The sequence below is a fragment of the Geotrypetes seraphini genome, chromosome 12 (assembly GCF_902459505.1).
Source record: "Geotrypetes seraphini chromosome 12, aGeoSer1.1, whole genome shotgun sequence".
Lineage (NCBI taxonomy): Eukaryota > Metazoa > Chordata > Amphibia > Gymnophiona > Dermophiidae > Geotrypetes > Geotrypetes seraphini.
In genome coordinates, this window is record NC_047095.1 from 4,256,344 (window position 1) to 4,272,651 (window position 16,308).

The 16,308-nt window shown below is 40.4% G+C and overlaps 1 protein-coding gene across 7 annotated transcripts in view; it reads left to right on the forward strand.

Moving 5' to 3' along the window:
• LHX9 (LIM homeobox 9) overlaps positions 1–14,239 on the forward strand; it is a 47,806-nt gene extending 33,567 nt beyond the window's left edge. For 6 of the 7 annotated variants that reach the window (XM_033917128.1, XM_033917131.1, XM_033917132.1 and 3 more), the window contains exons 5-6: positions 6,230–6,426; positions 7,118–8,576. In XM_033917128.1, coding sequence (XP_033773019.1) covers positions 6,230–6,426; positions 7,118–7,375 — 455 coding nt within the window. In that variant the 3' untranslated portion in view covers positions 7,376–8,576. Of the gene's footprint in view, positions 1–6,229; positions 6,427–7,117; positions 8,577–11,721 lie in introns of those variants that run through there. The other variant, XM_033917133.1, reaches the window with a different exon arrangement.
• The last annotated feature ends 2,069 nt before the right edge of the window (positions 14,240–16,308 follow it).

The following is a 16,308-nucleotide window of genomic DNA, read 5'->3' on the forward strand; positions in this document are numbered from 1 at the left end:
TCTTTGAAGTGCTTCCACAACTGAAATACTGCAGCATGGATAATTGTTTCACCACTATATGTTTGCCATAACATTTCATGAGTTTCATTACCGCTCTTTCCAAGTTTAATACAAAATTTAATCACATACCTCTAGCATACTTTCACAGACACGTCTACCTCATCCGCCACAACGAAATGTAAAAAGTTCTTCTCACTATGACCCAACAATGAAGACTACGGCAGTTCAACTGCAGGTTCAGAAATGTCGTTATATGAGCTTCACAAGAACAAGCACAACGTTGCCAAATCTACTTCCTGGAAAGAGAGGCAGTCTCATTACTTTTCAATCAGCCCTCATATATAGCAATCTATCAGGATATATTTTATTTTTCATAATATTCATTTAACTCCATTTAAAAAAACAAACAAACCAGTGTATGAAATAAATTTGTTGAAATGCTCATGGTGAAGTAATTTGCCTGTTTGTATGTGTAAATAACGTTACCTATTTTAAAATATATTGTCCCTCTTTTATCAAGCCACGTTAGGGTATTTTATTACCGGCTGCTGAGGTAAAAGTTCTAATACTCATAGGAATTCTATGAGCATCAGAGCTTTTACCGCAGCAGCCGGCAATGAAAAACCATAATGCAGCTTGATGAAAGAAGGCCATTATTAGGAGGGGTTGTATCATGGGCAAAGATGGGTGTTCCCATGTTATACAGATAGGCCCAGATTCTGTATAGGATGCCTGGTCTCAGAAGCCGATGGATGTCCTATATAGAATCGGGCCTAAGGCCGCCTAAAATAAACCTGATTCTGTAACTGACATCCATGTTACAGACACCGGTTAGACAATCAGGTTATTGTAGACGCGGCCTCTACACTTATCGCGGCAAGAGATCTCATTGCTTCAATAAGTATAGCGGCCACCAGTCCCCCCACTTCCCTGAATGAATACGGCAGGAGGGATGCCCAATCCCTCCTGCCAGAACACCCCCCGAAGATCACTGGCAGGACGGTGCCCAATCCCTCATGCCGGAACACCCGCACCCTCCCTGGACCCCCCCAAACAAACCCTGCAACCCCTCCTCCACGGACCCCCCCCCCCCCGCTAACTTTAAATGTTGGCCGGCCTACCGCGTCTTCCTACCGTCCATCCGGCAGGCCCACCTCTGTCGAAATGAGGTGGGCCTGCCTCTTCCCGGTGCATTGTGGGATGCACCGGGGAGGGGCCTAAGGCCTGATTGGTCCAGGCGCCTAAGGCCCCTCCTATGGGCGACCTTTTAGCTTTTCCTGTTAGCTTTTCTGGGTCGGTCCTAATGACCCGATTCTGGCATCGATTGGATATCTTGTTTTAATATTAATAACCTCATTTGCATTCCAGAATTGGAGAATGTAGGACCAAATGGAAAACCACGGTGTGAGCAGTTTGGGGCATTGAGTTGGCAAATACAATCAGTCGCTTTACCAGTCAAACCAGTTTAGCGATAAGCGTTAGACGATCAGACACTTTAGTGCATCTAGCCCTCAGACCGATGCCTAGAGGATGCACAAAATGAAGTGCTGGTCTTTGATCCAAAATTAGTGACAGGTCAGGAGGTGCTGGTAGCATTGAAACATGTGTGTTACAAATACTGGCAGGTCTGGGCCACGATTGCATATGGAAATTCATAAAAATACTTTTTATGGGATTGGGGACCATATAATATACACATGTGTCTCATGCGTGTGTATTAAAGGCATGTCTCATGCATCAGTTTGGAAAAGAGACAGCTGAGGGGAGATATGATTGAAGTCTACAAAATCCTGAGTGGAGTAGAACGGGTACAAGTGGATCGATTTTTCACTCTGTCAAAAATTACAAAGACTAGGGGACACTCGAAGTTACAGGGAAATACTTTTAAAACTAATAGGAGAAAATTTTTTCACTCAGAGAATAGTTAAGCTCTGGAACGCGTTGCCAGAGGTCGTGGTTAAGAGCGGATAGTGTAGCTGGTTTTAAGAAAGGTTTGGACAAGTTCCTGGAAGAAAAGTCCATAGTCTGTTATTGAGAAAGACATGGGAGAAGCCACTGCTTGCCCTGGATTGGTAGCATGAAATATTGCTACTCCTTGGGTTTTGGCCAGGTATTAGTGACCTGGATTGGCCACCATGAAAATGGGCTACTGGGCTTGATGGACCATTGGGCTGACCCATTAAGGCTATTTTTATGTTCTTATCTGTTAAAAGCATATATCGGCTGCTCTGGGGCTGCTGATTGCATATGTCCTACCGAAGAAGTTTAAAAAGAAACATATACATATATCTTGCGTTTTCACATTTGCATGGTTTGTTGTTAGTTCTCTGCCCTCTTCTCTTATGATGTGCGCCAATGATGCGCTACAAAAAGACACGTCTATGATTAACACTCATGCATCCCTATGATGTCATTATTCTGCGCATGTGTCAATCGCTTTTTCCTATGACCGATCTGATGGGATTATGGCAGACCTCTGCAAAACTTATTTGTATGCGAAGTTGTTTGAACATTGATCGCTGTCTTCAAATTGGACAATTTACCAGCACCACAGCAAACCACAGGATTTTAACTGTGATTTTAGAGCACCGGGGCCCAAGTTTTCTAACATATCAAAGATCTCATTAAGCCTGACAGTTTACAATAAGATTTTGAACACTCCTGCTGTAAATAGAGATGGAAGGAATTGAGCAATTTTGCTTTTCTGTGGTAAATTTCAAGCTGTTCCCAAATCAATCAATTCTCCTTCAGAACTTTTCTAATCACTGGGAAAGTTACTCTGTTAAAATTGTAAAGAGAACCTCTGATGACACAAATTTATTTACTTGACAAGTTTTTTTTTCATAACTTTTGGTGAACAAGCAATTATCCCAAAGGGGAGCGGGGAAGGGAGCCCGGTTCTCCTTCAATTGTATGTTTACTCTTCATGTATAGTATATATTTTGTACAATTCCTACAATTAGAATATCTGCCAACAATTTGAGTCCAGATGTGCACAGTTGTTCTGTCTTTCCTAACATATACTGTGGGTCAGAGGTGCTCAAATCAGCCCTGGCCTTCCACATCCCTTCCTGAGCCTGCCTGTTGGTTTTTCAGGATACCCTTAACCCCAAATTCTGTATATGACACCTTTTAATTGGTGCACGCAGCTGATTTGCATGCACAACTTCATTGTCTAACAAGCCTAATCGCACCAATAATTTCCAATTACCTCATAACTGATGCTAATTGACACTAATTAGAAGCTACCCATAGAACTTGGTAGGCACTATAAAATGGTAAGCATCAGTTCTAGTGCACGAATCTGAAATTGGGGAGTGGCCAGAGGAGGAACATGAGCGGATTGCGGGCGTTCCTAAACGTTAAGCACATTGATAGAGAATATGCAGGATTCGCGTACAACTTAGAGGCAAGTATTTAAGCCTGTTTTCCCCTGGCCTAAATGGGTGCACCTAAAAGTTATGACACCCACTGATGCTTGGTGCAATTCTATAAGATGTGTGTACGTTTTATAGAATTGCACCAAGCACCATTCTAGTTGGCACTGATTTTTGGGGCACCATATATAGAATACGGCCCTCAGTACATGTAAACCAGATACTGTATTTCATTCAGTGCATCCAATTCATGCTAATGTGCACGTCATGCATATTCATTAGGGAGAGCCTGAAATCTGGACTGACTGCTAGGGAGGAGCCTAACAGGCCCTTTGAGCACTGCTGGTATCGATCATTAGGGTCAAAACCAACAGAACTAAAAAAAAAAATCAACCCGTACAGTTTAGATATTTTCTACTACACTCTGCAACTTTTGACTGTAGAAGAGGAATAAGATTTCTGCCAGTTTCCCAGCAGTCACCTTGTACTAAGTTTTGATTTCTGCATCTGATAATAAATCCCACAATCAGCTGACAGATTTGATTACCACTGAAGAGAGCTGAAAATATCAGCAGAGAGTATATGCCTGGCCTGGCCTTTAATCTGTTCATCACATGTTTAGCATCAGGTAAGGTAGGGAAGGATGGTCTACATTTAGCTCCCCATTTGTGCCTGGATGATGGGCTAAATGTTAGCACAAAAGCATGTGCATAATGTAGTCCTCTATTTGGTATATATTAGCAGCAATATAGATGTTTGCTTTTTGTCTCCTAATGAATGCATGAAAACATCTGATAATGTTATATATATTTCATGATGTCTCTCAGATGCATGTGCACTGCAAAAGCCTTGTAAGAATCTGTCCCAGACTAGCTGACCTGTCTAGTTTATGTGAGGAAGGGGCATGTATGCTTTCCTTGTCTGAGTAACATAGGTATATGATTTTTAGTGAAATTTTAATTCTATCTGATATGGAACACTTTCTGTGGCCATCCGAAGTCTACAGCAACAATACCCAGTGCTCATAATGTAGATTTCATTTAACAGTTCAATTTGGTTTATTCCATTCAGAATTCACCTTTCCAGAAACGCATAGGGTTCATTTTACAAAGCCGCGCTAGCGGTTTAATCGCACGCACCGGATTAGCGCGCGCTATAGCACGCACTAGCCGGACATCTACCGCCTGCTCAAAAGGAGGCGGTAGCGGCTAGCGCGCGTGGCACGTTAGCACGCTGTTCCCCGCGTTAAGACCCCAGCGCGGCTTTGTAAAAAGGAGCCCAAAGGCTCTGATTCTATAAAGTCCACCTAAAGTTAGGCGCGTTTATCAATACCGTTTATCGTTTATGAAACTTGATGTACCGCCTTAGTTGCAGCACAATTCATTGCGGTTTACAATAAAATAACTCAATAAAATAGTAACTGAACGCCATTAAAAATAGGATAGAACTCTACAGTCATCCTAAAAAAACATACCAACACTCAAAGACCAATACTGCTTAATCGTTGCCGATATTGGCACTCAACTCCTCAGAATCAACTTTAGTTGGACTTAATTGAAAGTTAGGCACCTAACTTGAAAAACGATTCTGTACAAAGGAGGCACCTAGCCTACAGCGCCTACACTAAATGTGGGCGTGGTTAGGGGGCGGGTCATGGATGTGTTTTCTAGTAATGTTCCATTAGGCTCTGATATTGGTGCCTAACTTTAGGTGAAGAAAGCCCTGGCATAAATTGAGGCTACCTAAATGTTAGGATGCTGAGCACCACTTAAGTGTGATTCTGTACTAGGTGTCTAGGTTTTATAGAATCGGTGCCAATATTGGCACCTAACTTTAGGCAAAATTTTAAAAAAATCAGGGCCAAATTGTTCTGTAGTCTTACAAACAAAGCCTTATATAATAAGTTGCATATGATATTCTTGGTGTCTACAGATTTGTCTAGATCACTGGTTCCCAACCCTGTCCTGGAGGATCACCTGCCAGGTTTTCAGGATAGCCCTAATGAATATGCCTGGGGCAGATTTGCATGCCTGTCACCTCCATTATATTCAGATCTCTATCATGCATATTTATTAGGGCTTTCCCAAAAACCTGACTGGCTGGTGGTCCTCCAGGACAGGGTTGGGAACTAGATTATTTTATTAAAAAAAAGCAAAACATTCTATTCTATAGAAAGCTTTCAAATACATATTTGATTAAGTATGAATCCAGAGAATGCCTTATACTATTCATTGTATAGAACATTTCTTCCAAGGTTGTGTGCTCAGGAAACACCTTTTACTAAACAGTCTATGAAAAAAGCATGTTTGAACCAGTTTGTGGATTGGATGAATTGTTCACTCTCTGTTTCAGTCCGGTACCTCTGGTGTGTCCGGGCGGGGTACTGGAATCTTTCCCTGTGATATTGTTAGGGATCTGGCTCATTTTTTAAAGCCGACTATATCAACCACTAAAAATCCAGTCAAGAGACATAGGAGTCAGCTCGGTGGGTGCCAGTGAACGCTGAACACCTCCAGTATCGGGCAAGCTCCTTCACTTGGGTCCAGCAGTCTAATCCTTACACATGGTTTGTGCCTAATTGTAACTGTTCTCTCTTACTTTGTTTTGTCTGTTTGTTTTTAACCCTCCTTAATGATGTACAATGGATTCTTGATCTATCTTAAATATTAATTGTTACTCGCTTAGTATGCAATAAGCGATTTATCAAATTTTAATAAACTTGAAACTTAATAATAATTCTGATCAGAGCCCTGTGCACAGCCTCCTTAAGTGTGGAGTGAAATAAGAAAGAGCTGGACAAGTCTCTATATTTTCCAGAGACGGGACTAAACTGTTCTTTTGCTCTCTGGCAGGATGCAACGAGAATGAAACGGAACTGGATAGAGAGCAGTCTTACCCTCCCTCCCAGAAGACAAAGCGCATGCGCACCTCCTTTAAGCACCACCAGCTCCGCACCATGAAGTCTTACTTCGCCATCAACCATAATCCGGACGCCAAGGATTTAAAGCAGCTCGCTCAGAAAACTGGTCTAACAAAGAGAGTTCTGCAGGTAGGTGTCAGCCCTGTCTGTCTTTACTGATCTCTCATAACCCCTCCCCCCCCCCTTTGTGTCCTGTACTTTTTGCTAGTTTTAACACTGGGCAAGAATGAGTTCCTGGAATAAATCAAGCTGAATGTACCTCATTACTCTCTGTTGAAGTTTAGGTTTACCACTGGGTGTTAGAAAGCCTTTAGGACCGTTACATTGATCCTTAGTCTGAGTCCAAAGCAAAACCGTCTTAACGGGCGTAATTTATCAATTAGTAAATCCTTGCCACTGATAGAGCTATCTCAGGAAATCTGGCTGCTAAAACGGTGCCACATGTTTCTGTTGTAGCTATGAGTACTGATTATGGCCACGAATTTAGCAACATCACTCACTTGCTGAATTTGCTCTTCATTTAAACTTTTTGAATTAATCTTGAACTTTAGATACAGCCACTGCAACAGCTTTGGAGGAAGCATGGAATAAATTATAGTGGGTGAGGTGTAAGGGCTGGCAGAGTGAGTGGCACAACCTGCACCACTTAGCTCCATCATGTTTCCTGTGCAAAATGATTTGCTTATGAGCCCTCGGCCTGTATTATAGAAAACTGAAAGAGAGAGAAAAGATCGCTTTGTAATGCAGCTATAGTGTGCTTAGCATGATCTATTAGTACAAACAAAGCAAACATCGGATTTCAATTGGGATTGGTTTGCAGGTTTGGTTCCAAAACGCAAGAGCCAAATTCAGACGGAACCTTTTGCGGCAGGAGAATGGGGGAGTTGATAAGGCTGATGGCACGTCCCTGCCGCCTTCCGCCTCGGCAGACAGCGGCGCTCTCACTCCACCCGGCACTGCGACCACTTTAACAGACCTGACCAATCCCACAATCACTGTAGTGACAGCTGTGACCTCTAACATGGACAGCCACGAATCCGGGAGCCCCTCACAAACTACCTTAACGAACCTTTTCTAACATCTCATTTTATTTATTTTTATTATATTATTATTATTAATTTTTACACTTGCTTACAAGGTCTTTTTTTTTTACCCGCACCATATTTGGAAAAGGAAGTATCTTGGTTTAAAGCATCTGCAGTCACTTGGTAAATGAGTTTACAGTAATGTCTGTATAGAAATAAACATTTATTGTGTTTAAATTGTATTCAGACTTTTTTTTTTATTCAATAATTCACCAAATTATTCAGTGGAAGGTTATAGATCTCTAAAGCATTCTAAAAAGTGCCTCTTAAAATTGTATGTTACTTATTTCCAGAATCTTGAAAAAATTAGCTTTAAAATGTCTATATACCCAATCAAGTACTGGAATGCTAATTGGGATACAGGGGTAATGCCAACATAAATTCATCTTATGCTTTCATATCTGCACTGCATTGGATCTATTATTCTTTCACAATCCTTGGTTGTTGTTTTTTTTTACTTTATATTTTTATAAATAGTTAAGAGATTGATTATTTATACTGTTTACTTTAGTTAAGGACAACTCCTGAAAATAAACTTAAAGAAATAGCAGACTGAACCCTTAAAAATGAGAATATTGAATCATGCCCATCAGATATACTGGATCTGAACCAGTATAAAAACCTACATATAACTGATTTGGGTTTAATGTCTGTACAACAGTTTGATTTTACTTTTTTCCAACCACTAACTGTATTTAGTTATTTTGGTGCCTGTGAATAATAGACTTATTTTTCTAAAAAAAAAAATAAAATAAAATATTTTTTCAGGGCAGATGGAAATAAGGAAAATATAATTTATTAAGGTATTCAAGACTCTTGTTTAGCAAATTTTATTCATTATAGTCAGAATTTTCCAGAGATGTTTAATGAGATTGTATCCTGCATTTTGTTTACCATACGAGTCATTAGCCCTTTATTTAATGTTTCTAATAATGAGGTTTTTTTAAAAAAAACAACACTTTTTTTAAAATTAAATAAAGAAATATGTTTCAGATAACTTTCATTATGAATTAGAAGTTTGCAGCAAACAAAACTCAAAAGCCTTGCAGATGCTGATTTGAATAGATATCTTATTTTAGAAAAACATTTTTTTCCTTAAATTTAGTCTTAAATCTGAATGGTCTGGGGAGTGGTGAATAATCATCTGTACAATTTAGTAACAATTAACCAGCAGTAGAACTGTGGACACTCATATAATCAAAGAAATGCTTCAAAAACAGTTTTTTAAGTGAATGGTGTAGGACAGGGGTCTCAAAGTCCCTCCTTGAGGGCCGCAATCCAGTCGGGTTTTCAGGATTTCCCCAATGAATATGCATGAGATCTGTGTGCATGCACTGCTTTCAATGCATATTCATTGGGGAAATCAAGGAGGGACTTTGAGATCCCTGGTGTAGGATAATTGCATAAACATACCACTTCTTGAGACCTCATAAATCTCCCTCTTTTGGGTCCCTGAACACGTGTGGCCAGTTATCCCTTGATTCTATATAGGTTGACCAAATTTGGGTGTGAAGCTCAGTTGCATATGTAAACTAATTAGTTAATTGGGTGCTAATACCCAATTATTGGTGTTAATTGGTACTTACTTGGCATCAATTTGGGTTTACATGTGCATCTACCTATGCATTTTTCTACGAGGGGCCACAGAAAAGTTCTCAGCCCAACCACAAAGAGAATGATGCAGAGCCATGAAACTTACAAGTTATTCCACACTTTTCTTGACACTTTGGGCTCCTTTTACTAAGGTGCGCAAGCGTTTTAGCGCGAGCTAAAGATTAGCACGCGCTAAATGAAAAATATGCACGCTCTATGGAGGCATTAGCGTTTAGCGCGTGCGCGCTAAAACCGCTAGTGCACCAAAACCGCTAGCGCACCTTAGTAAAAGGAGTCCTTTTTGTTTAATTTCATATCATTGAAACAAAAATTGTCAAGAAAAGAGTAGAATACACTTCTCCCCCTGGATTCGCGGGGGATAGGGGCAGAGCCAGACTGCGAATGGTAAAATTCCGTGAATATCTTCTGGTCCGGCTCTGACCCACCCCCACCTTCCCCCCGGCATCCCAGCCTTACCTGGTGGTCTAGCAGGCTTTCGGGACAGGAGCGATCTTCCTACGCTCCTGCCCTGTACAGATCACCAATAGGAAATGGCTGCCGTGAGTTCCCGTAGTCTCTCGAGACTACGGCGGGAGCTCACGGCAGCCATTTCCTATTGGCGATCTACACTGGGCAGGAGCTTAGGAAGATTGCTCCTGCCCCGAAAGCCTTCTAGACCACCAGGTGAGCCCAGGATGCCAGGGGGAAGGCTAAACTATGGTTTTTTTTTTCTTTTTTTCCCTCCCCCAAAAATCGTGAATATGTGAAATCGCGATTGCCGAAACCACAAATGGGGAGGGAGAAGTGTAACTTGTAAGTTTCGTGGCTCTGCATCATTCTCTTCTTGGTTGGACTGAGAACTTTTCAGCAGCCCCTCCTTTAATGCTGCATGCCCAAAATGTCTCGTATGTAATCCCAAATGTGGCGTGGCCATGGGAGGGACATGGGCGGAGCAGGGGCATTCCCAATATTTAGGTACAGTGATGTAGAACAGCGTTTCTCAACTTGGTCCTGGAGTACTCCCCTTGCCAGTCAGGTTTTCAGGATTTCCACACTGAATTTGCATAAACTTGATTTGCATACACCGACTCTGTTATATGCAAATTTATTTCATGCATATTCATCGTGGCTATCTTGAAATCCTGACTGGCAAGGGGGTACTCCAGGACCGAGTTGAGAAACACTGATCAAGAATACTGAGGTCACGCTCCCGACTTGCATGCCAGGATTTATATCAGGTTTCAGCAGGCGGAAGTCATCGTGCCTAATGCTCGGAAGTTCTATTCTAGAAAGGGCGCTGTGCCCAGAGTGCCCATTATAGAATAGTGCTTTCCATGAATTTCTTTTTTCCCGACGCATAAATTTGGGCGCCATTTGTAGAATTTACCCCACAACGAGAGCTTGCTATCCATTTTGAAGTGCATTATTGTAACTTTTGCTCAGGGTTTATAGAAAATTAGCACAGAAGAAGCAGCTTATTTTTTAAGAAAAGGACAGCGCAATCAACATTAGCACCATAATTGGGAAAAGGTGCATTTGCCATCATATATTTACAAGTATATCGCTATCATCTAAAAACAAGACAAATCCTGACCGATTTTGGTTTACAACATCATGGGCGCTTGTTTACCACTTGCCAGACCAAGAATAACTTTCTTAAGTTTGACATCTCAGTAATACACTTTTACAGGTATAAATGTTGACAAACACATTTGTTCTTTGACAGAACAATAGATGGTACTATGGATCTACTTTATGAAGTAGACTAATTAAAAACTCAGTTCTAATATGTGCCTTATAAGATGAACTTGGGAGTATGTTTGTGAAAAAAAAATCAGGATATATATGTGTTATTTGTTAATTTAAGCGTTAAGCCCTTTTGACACCTCAATAGTTTTGTACTGTTTTTCTTCTAATTTCTACTCTTTTTATGGTGTATTCTGTTAGAGGAAGACAAACATGTCATAGAAAGCAGTTGTGCACTCTTTCAGGTATAGCTGGTACATTCAAGATTCTTCTAGATTGACCTTCGTGTTTATAGTTCAGTATTTAGTCTAGAAAACTTGTCCATGTTTCTTTGTTTATTGATAAATTCTTTGTATAGAAACTATTTCCCCTAAATATTTATGGACCAAACAATTGTGACATATTCCTATTAAATTTGTGTGAACAAACCATTTTGATTCTAAGGCGTTTTATTTCCCACCACCTTTTTCTTTTTATTCAAATTGCCTTCTATCATTGTATTTTTTGTTTACAGTACATGAATGAATGGTATTTCAAGAACACACATTTAAAAAAAACTAATTCATTTCAAATCTGTTTTCCTTTATAGGCTTCTACTCCTTACCTCATACACGCTGGGTTTTACTAAGCAGCATAAGAGCATTATACCAGTGAGGTAAATGCTCCGACGCTCATGGGAATTCAAATGAGCGTCGGAGCATTTACCTCACCGGCCTTTGGTAAAATGCTCTTATACTGCTTAGTAAAAGGATCCCCCGATGCAGTTTAGGTTTGATTTTGAAAAGTAATGCCCCATTGATTTGTACTAGGAGAGAGTCCTAAAGCAGCCTTTAAAGTATTTGCATGGAAACAAAAGAAATAATGATCATGAAATGACTCGAGAATTAATGCTAGATTTATAGAACACAGATGAATAATTGTAAGACCAATTAGAAATTGCAGACCCCTAAAAGCCAGGTTGCTCTGTAGTTTAATAAATTGTCACTATGATTTCTTTCAGGGAGAACAAATCTTGGGGCATTACAGCCACACATCCCGACGTTTGAAAATTCCCTAAAGTATTTAAAGACGGGGAAAAGTTTGATCGGAAACCTACTGCAGTGAAGACAAAGACACTATTAGGTTATGATAATCATACCTTTAAAAAATCTATTGAACCAAAAATTAGCAAAAACAAACCAACAACTTTATTTCTTTTTATTTTTCTGAATGTTTACTGAACCATGCAGTTTTGTTCTTTCTCGTGTACGATTGAAAACTGAAGTGACAGCTTAAACTGTGTAGTACCAAACAGCATTTAGAGAAAAGCTGTGCCAAAAACCAGAGCAACCTGGCATCTTCCCAATCTATATTTAAAATGAAATAAAGAAAAGATAAATCACATTTGTCAAACACAAACTCTTGTAAAGTAAAGCCCAAATACATTCCTTTCGCCTGCTTGCTGATGTGTTCTAGTCTTTCCTGTACAATGGCATTTTTTTTGTAACTTCAGCGAACTTGTCACTCATAATTAAGACCCTAGAAATGGTTAGCGAATGATTCTAGAACTATTGTTTCTGTTTTTTAGAAAATATTTTTAAACAGAAGAAACTTCTGCATGTACTTTTCCATCTCTTCCCTATAGTGTACATTTCTGTATGATGAATTCTCCTTGATGTTTCCTGTAGAGTAAACAGCTTTCATTAATAAACATTATATTTGCTGAACATATTATACAATATTAGACTGACTGGGAATCATAAACCTCTTGAGAAAGCAAGTGTGCACAAAGCTAATTAAAAAAAAAAGGTTCAAATGATTTGGCAACAGTAGTGTTGCCCAGTTTGAAATATGATTTCTCTGGTTGTAATGTTTCCTTTCATTTTGCATTTTTATTTATATGTGCAGTTGATGTGTAAAAAGATTTGACTATGGGAACCATATCTGTGACACCCCCTTAATCTTCTCACTGCACTTGATAAACTCAGACTTTATGCTAAATCCATCGTGCAGTAAGCAAATTTTTGAAACAGCAGCCTACTCAGACAGAATGCACAATCCACACAAGTGGAAAAGGGGAAGAAAAGTAATAGAATCTAACCATAATGCCAAGGCACATATTTGCTAAAGGGCTCATTGTCAAAACAGAAAGACATCCAAAAAACAGCATAAAGTGGAGCTTGGATGTTTTAATCGCCAAAACATCCAAGTGCAGATTTTCAAAACTGGCTTCTTAGACATCTTGCAGGTGATTTTCCCTCCAGCATGTCTACATCTTGGGGGGGGGGGGTGAACGTTAGAGGTATGTTTTGGGCGGGATTAGGGCAGCCTTAGGACTTGAATTTCTTGCAGGGATAATTAAACCTTTTTGAAGACATCCAGGGTGCTATTAGGCCTGTTTTAAAAGTGCATAAGGGTCAAAAAAGGTAACCAACCTTAGATAACCACTGGATAGATATAAGCGAAACAGTACATACCAGCCTCTATGACAGCTTCAGATATTATAGGAAATCCTAGTAGAGCCACAAGCAGGTGTCTGGAGTAGCCTGGAGGGTGGTGTAGTGAACCATAGAGAGGGGGATCCAGGCCCATATCCCACCCTACCCATTACATTTATGGTGGAAAGTGTGAGCCCACAAAAAACCCACCCAAAAGCTACTGTTCTGCAATATAGGTGATACCTGGAGCCATAAGGGCTATTGGGGTGGAAGTCAGGTGGGCATAGTAGGTTTTGGAGGGCTCACTATATATTATAAGGGGGTTATGGTGAATGTGTACCTGGCACCCTTTAAGTGAACTTCACAGCAGAACCCCCTTAGCTTCCCTACTGCTCCTTTGGCATGTCTATGTGGCCTATCCATTAAAATGCTGGCCCCTCCCACATCCACGTAGGATCCTTTTGGACATTTTGAATTTGTACATTTTGATTTTTAAAAATGGCCAAAAAAAAAGATAGACATCCTAAGGGCCAGAATATCTAGATGAGCAATTCCCCCCCCCCAAGAAAGAAAAAAGATAGGCGTCTTGTGGTTTTGAAAATGCTCGCTTTACTGACCAGACTTTTGGATGTCGTTGTGGAAGCATCCAAAGTTGGGCTAGACATCCTATTGCAAATGCCCCTCTAACTCATTTTGCAAAGCGGCTGCTGCTACAGTAATCGCTCCAACGCCCATAGGAATTTAATGGGCGTCGGAATGTTTGCCATGCGGCAGCCGCTACCTTGGCTTTGTACAAAGGGGAGGGTAAGTGTTTGAAAATTATTCCCAATAAGCAATACATCCAAAACATTATGTTCAACAAGATTTTCTCTATCACATTCCAGCAAATCCTTGCAGTAAAATTATTATTTTTTAAATAATTTAACAATATAAGAACGAGCTCTGTTTGAAATATATGGCATTTGTGGAAAAGAATGATAAATATGTCACCTACATATATTCTACATGTACAGTGTGACTCTTTAGGAGTTTCACAGAATTTCATTTGTTGGCCTTGATAAATAAAGATCAATCAGTAATAACATATTTTCTGCTGGCGAAGAAATGGATTCTTCATTATTCTTGTTATGGTAGCAACCAGATAGTATATGTTTAGATACACGTTATAGCCTGGGATACTCTACGTTCCTACTTTCAAAGGTTTTTAAATGTTTAACTGCTGTTTTAAAACTAGATCAAAAGCTAAAGAAAATTCTCCATGCTCCCAGCTCACTGTGCAGGGATTGTTGAAAAGTTCTCAGCCCAACCAACCAACTTCCTAAATTTTGAGCGTTATTTTGCCACTGTAGCTGAAAAGAGTGTTATCTTATTTCGTTCAGTGCCGGTCTGCAGAAATGAAATGATGTGTTTTTTGACATTGTTTCAGATCATTGATTGAACCATATCCATGCCATTCTCCTTTCGATTGAGATAACTTTTCAGCACCCCCTCGAACAGTTGCAAACGTTCTGATTGGTTTCTGTATACATGTAATCCCCCACTTCACTATATTACCTTGATTAGAAAAACCCCCAAACTTCAGCTGTTATCAATGCCATCCTATGTCAGCACTTAATGGCATTGGACCTTTCCAGTCAGCTCATTAGTTGTCAGTATGCTTTGGGTCAGTGTGTTTGGGTGACAAGTTGACCACGGATAGCAAAAAATGGAGAAGTGACCCTGAAAGGGGACAAAACAAACAATGGCCCTCTTTTACTATGCTGCGATAGAGGTTTCTACCGTGGCCCGGGGCGTTACATGCTCCAACACTGCTCTGACGCTTGTAGGAATTCTATGAGTGTCGGAGCAGCGTCAGAACATTTAGTGCTCCGGGCCGTGGTAGAAACCTCTACTGGGGCTTAGTCTAAGGGGGACACCAAAAGGGAACAGGCAGGACCAGGCACCTTCCCAACAAAAGAAAGCCAGAGTGTCTGAGCCTATGAGTAAAAGAAGTTTATTAAAAACCCTCAACCAGGCCAAAGGGCCAGTAATAAAACAACATACATACCCACCAGAAGGCAAAGAGTCACAGGAACAAACACAACATAGATCCATGTTTCAGCTAATAACGCTGACTTCTGGAGTCACAAAAAGCTAAATAAAGTTTGAATGGATTCATAAACAGTTAGAAGTCACTTGTAGGACTCTTCGATCTAGTAATCAAAATCTACTTATCATCCCCTCGATAAGAGAACTCTTCTACACTACTTGCAAATCCATCTTCTCTATTACAGCTCCCACCTTGTGGAATGCCCTTCCTGTCGACCTTCGTTTAGAAAACTCTTTAGATAAATGTAAAATCAAACTCAAAACATTCCCTTTTTCAAGACGCCTAAACCTTGTAAACCCCTGATTTCCACAACAATTGTTCCTCTTTTGTAGAACCTCTTTGACAATCAAAATGCTTCTTTTGTAGCGATCCCTCCACCCAAATGTACTTCCCTTTCCATTTTGCCTCCCTTTATTTTCCATTTCGATGTATTTAATAATTCTCCTCTCCCCATTGTTTTGCTTTCGCATCATGTACGTCAATGCGTAAGTGCTTCCCTCCTTTTAGGTTAGCCATGTTTTTATTTTATTTTTTCAATTTTTATATTCTATTTTATTGTTAACTGTTTAGATACCTGTATGATAAACGGTATATCAAAAATAGAGACACTAGAACTAGAAACTATATATGCAGTCCTGAAACAGGTGGATATGTATGTTGTTTCATTATTGGCCCTTTGACCTGGTTGTGGATTTTTAATAAACAATTATTAACTACACTCTGGGTTTCTTCTATTTGGAAGGTGCATGGTCCATCCCTGCTCCTTTGTTTGTTTATTGCACAACTGGATCCTGTGGCATAGTAAGAGGGGGCCGAGGGGAGGCAGCCCACCGTGGGTGCCATCTTGCTCGAGGCACCACCCCCTTCCCATTCCTCCCCCTGCTGCATGCATGTCCCTTCTCCCATACCTTTTAAACTTTGGCACGAGCAGTCAATAACTTGCTGCCCACGTCAACTTCGGTTCTCTCTCTGACGTCACTTCCAGGGCCCGCACCTAGGAAATGACAGAGTGAGCGTCGAAGCTGACACGGGCAATAAGTTGGTGGCTGCTCATCCCGAAGTTAAAAAGGTATGGGGAAGG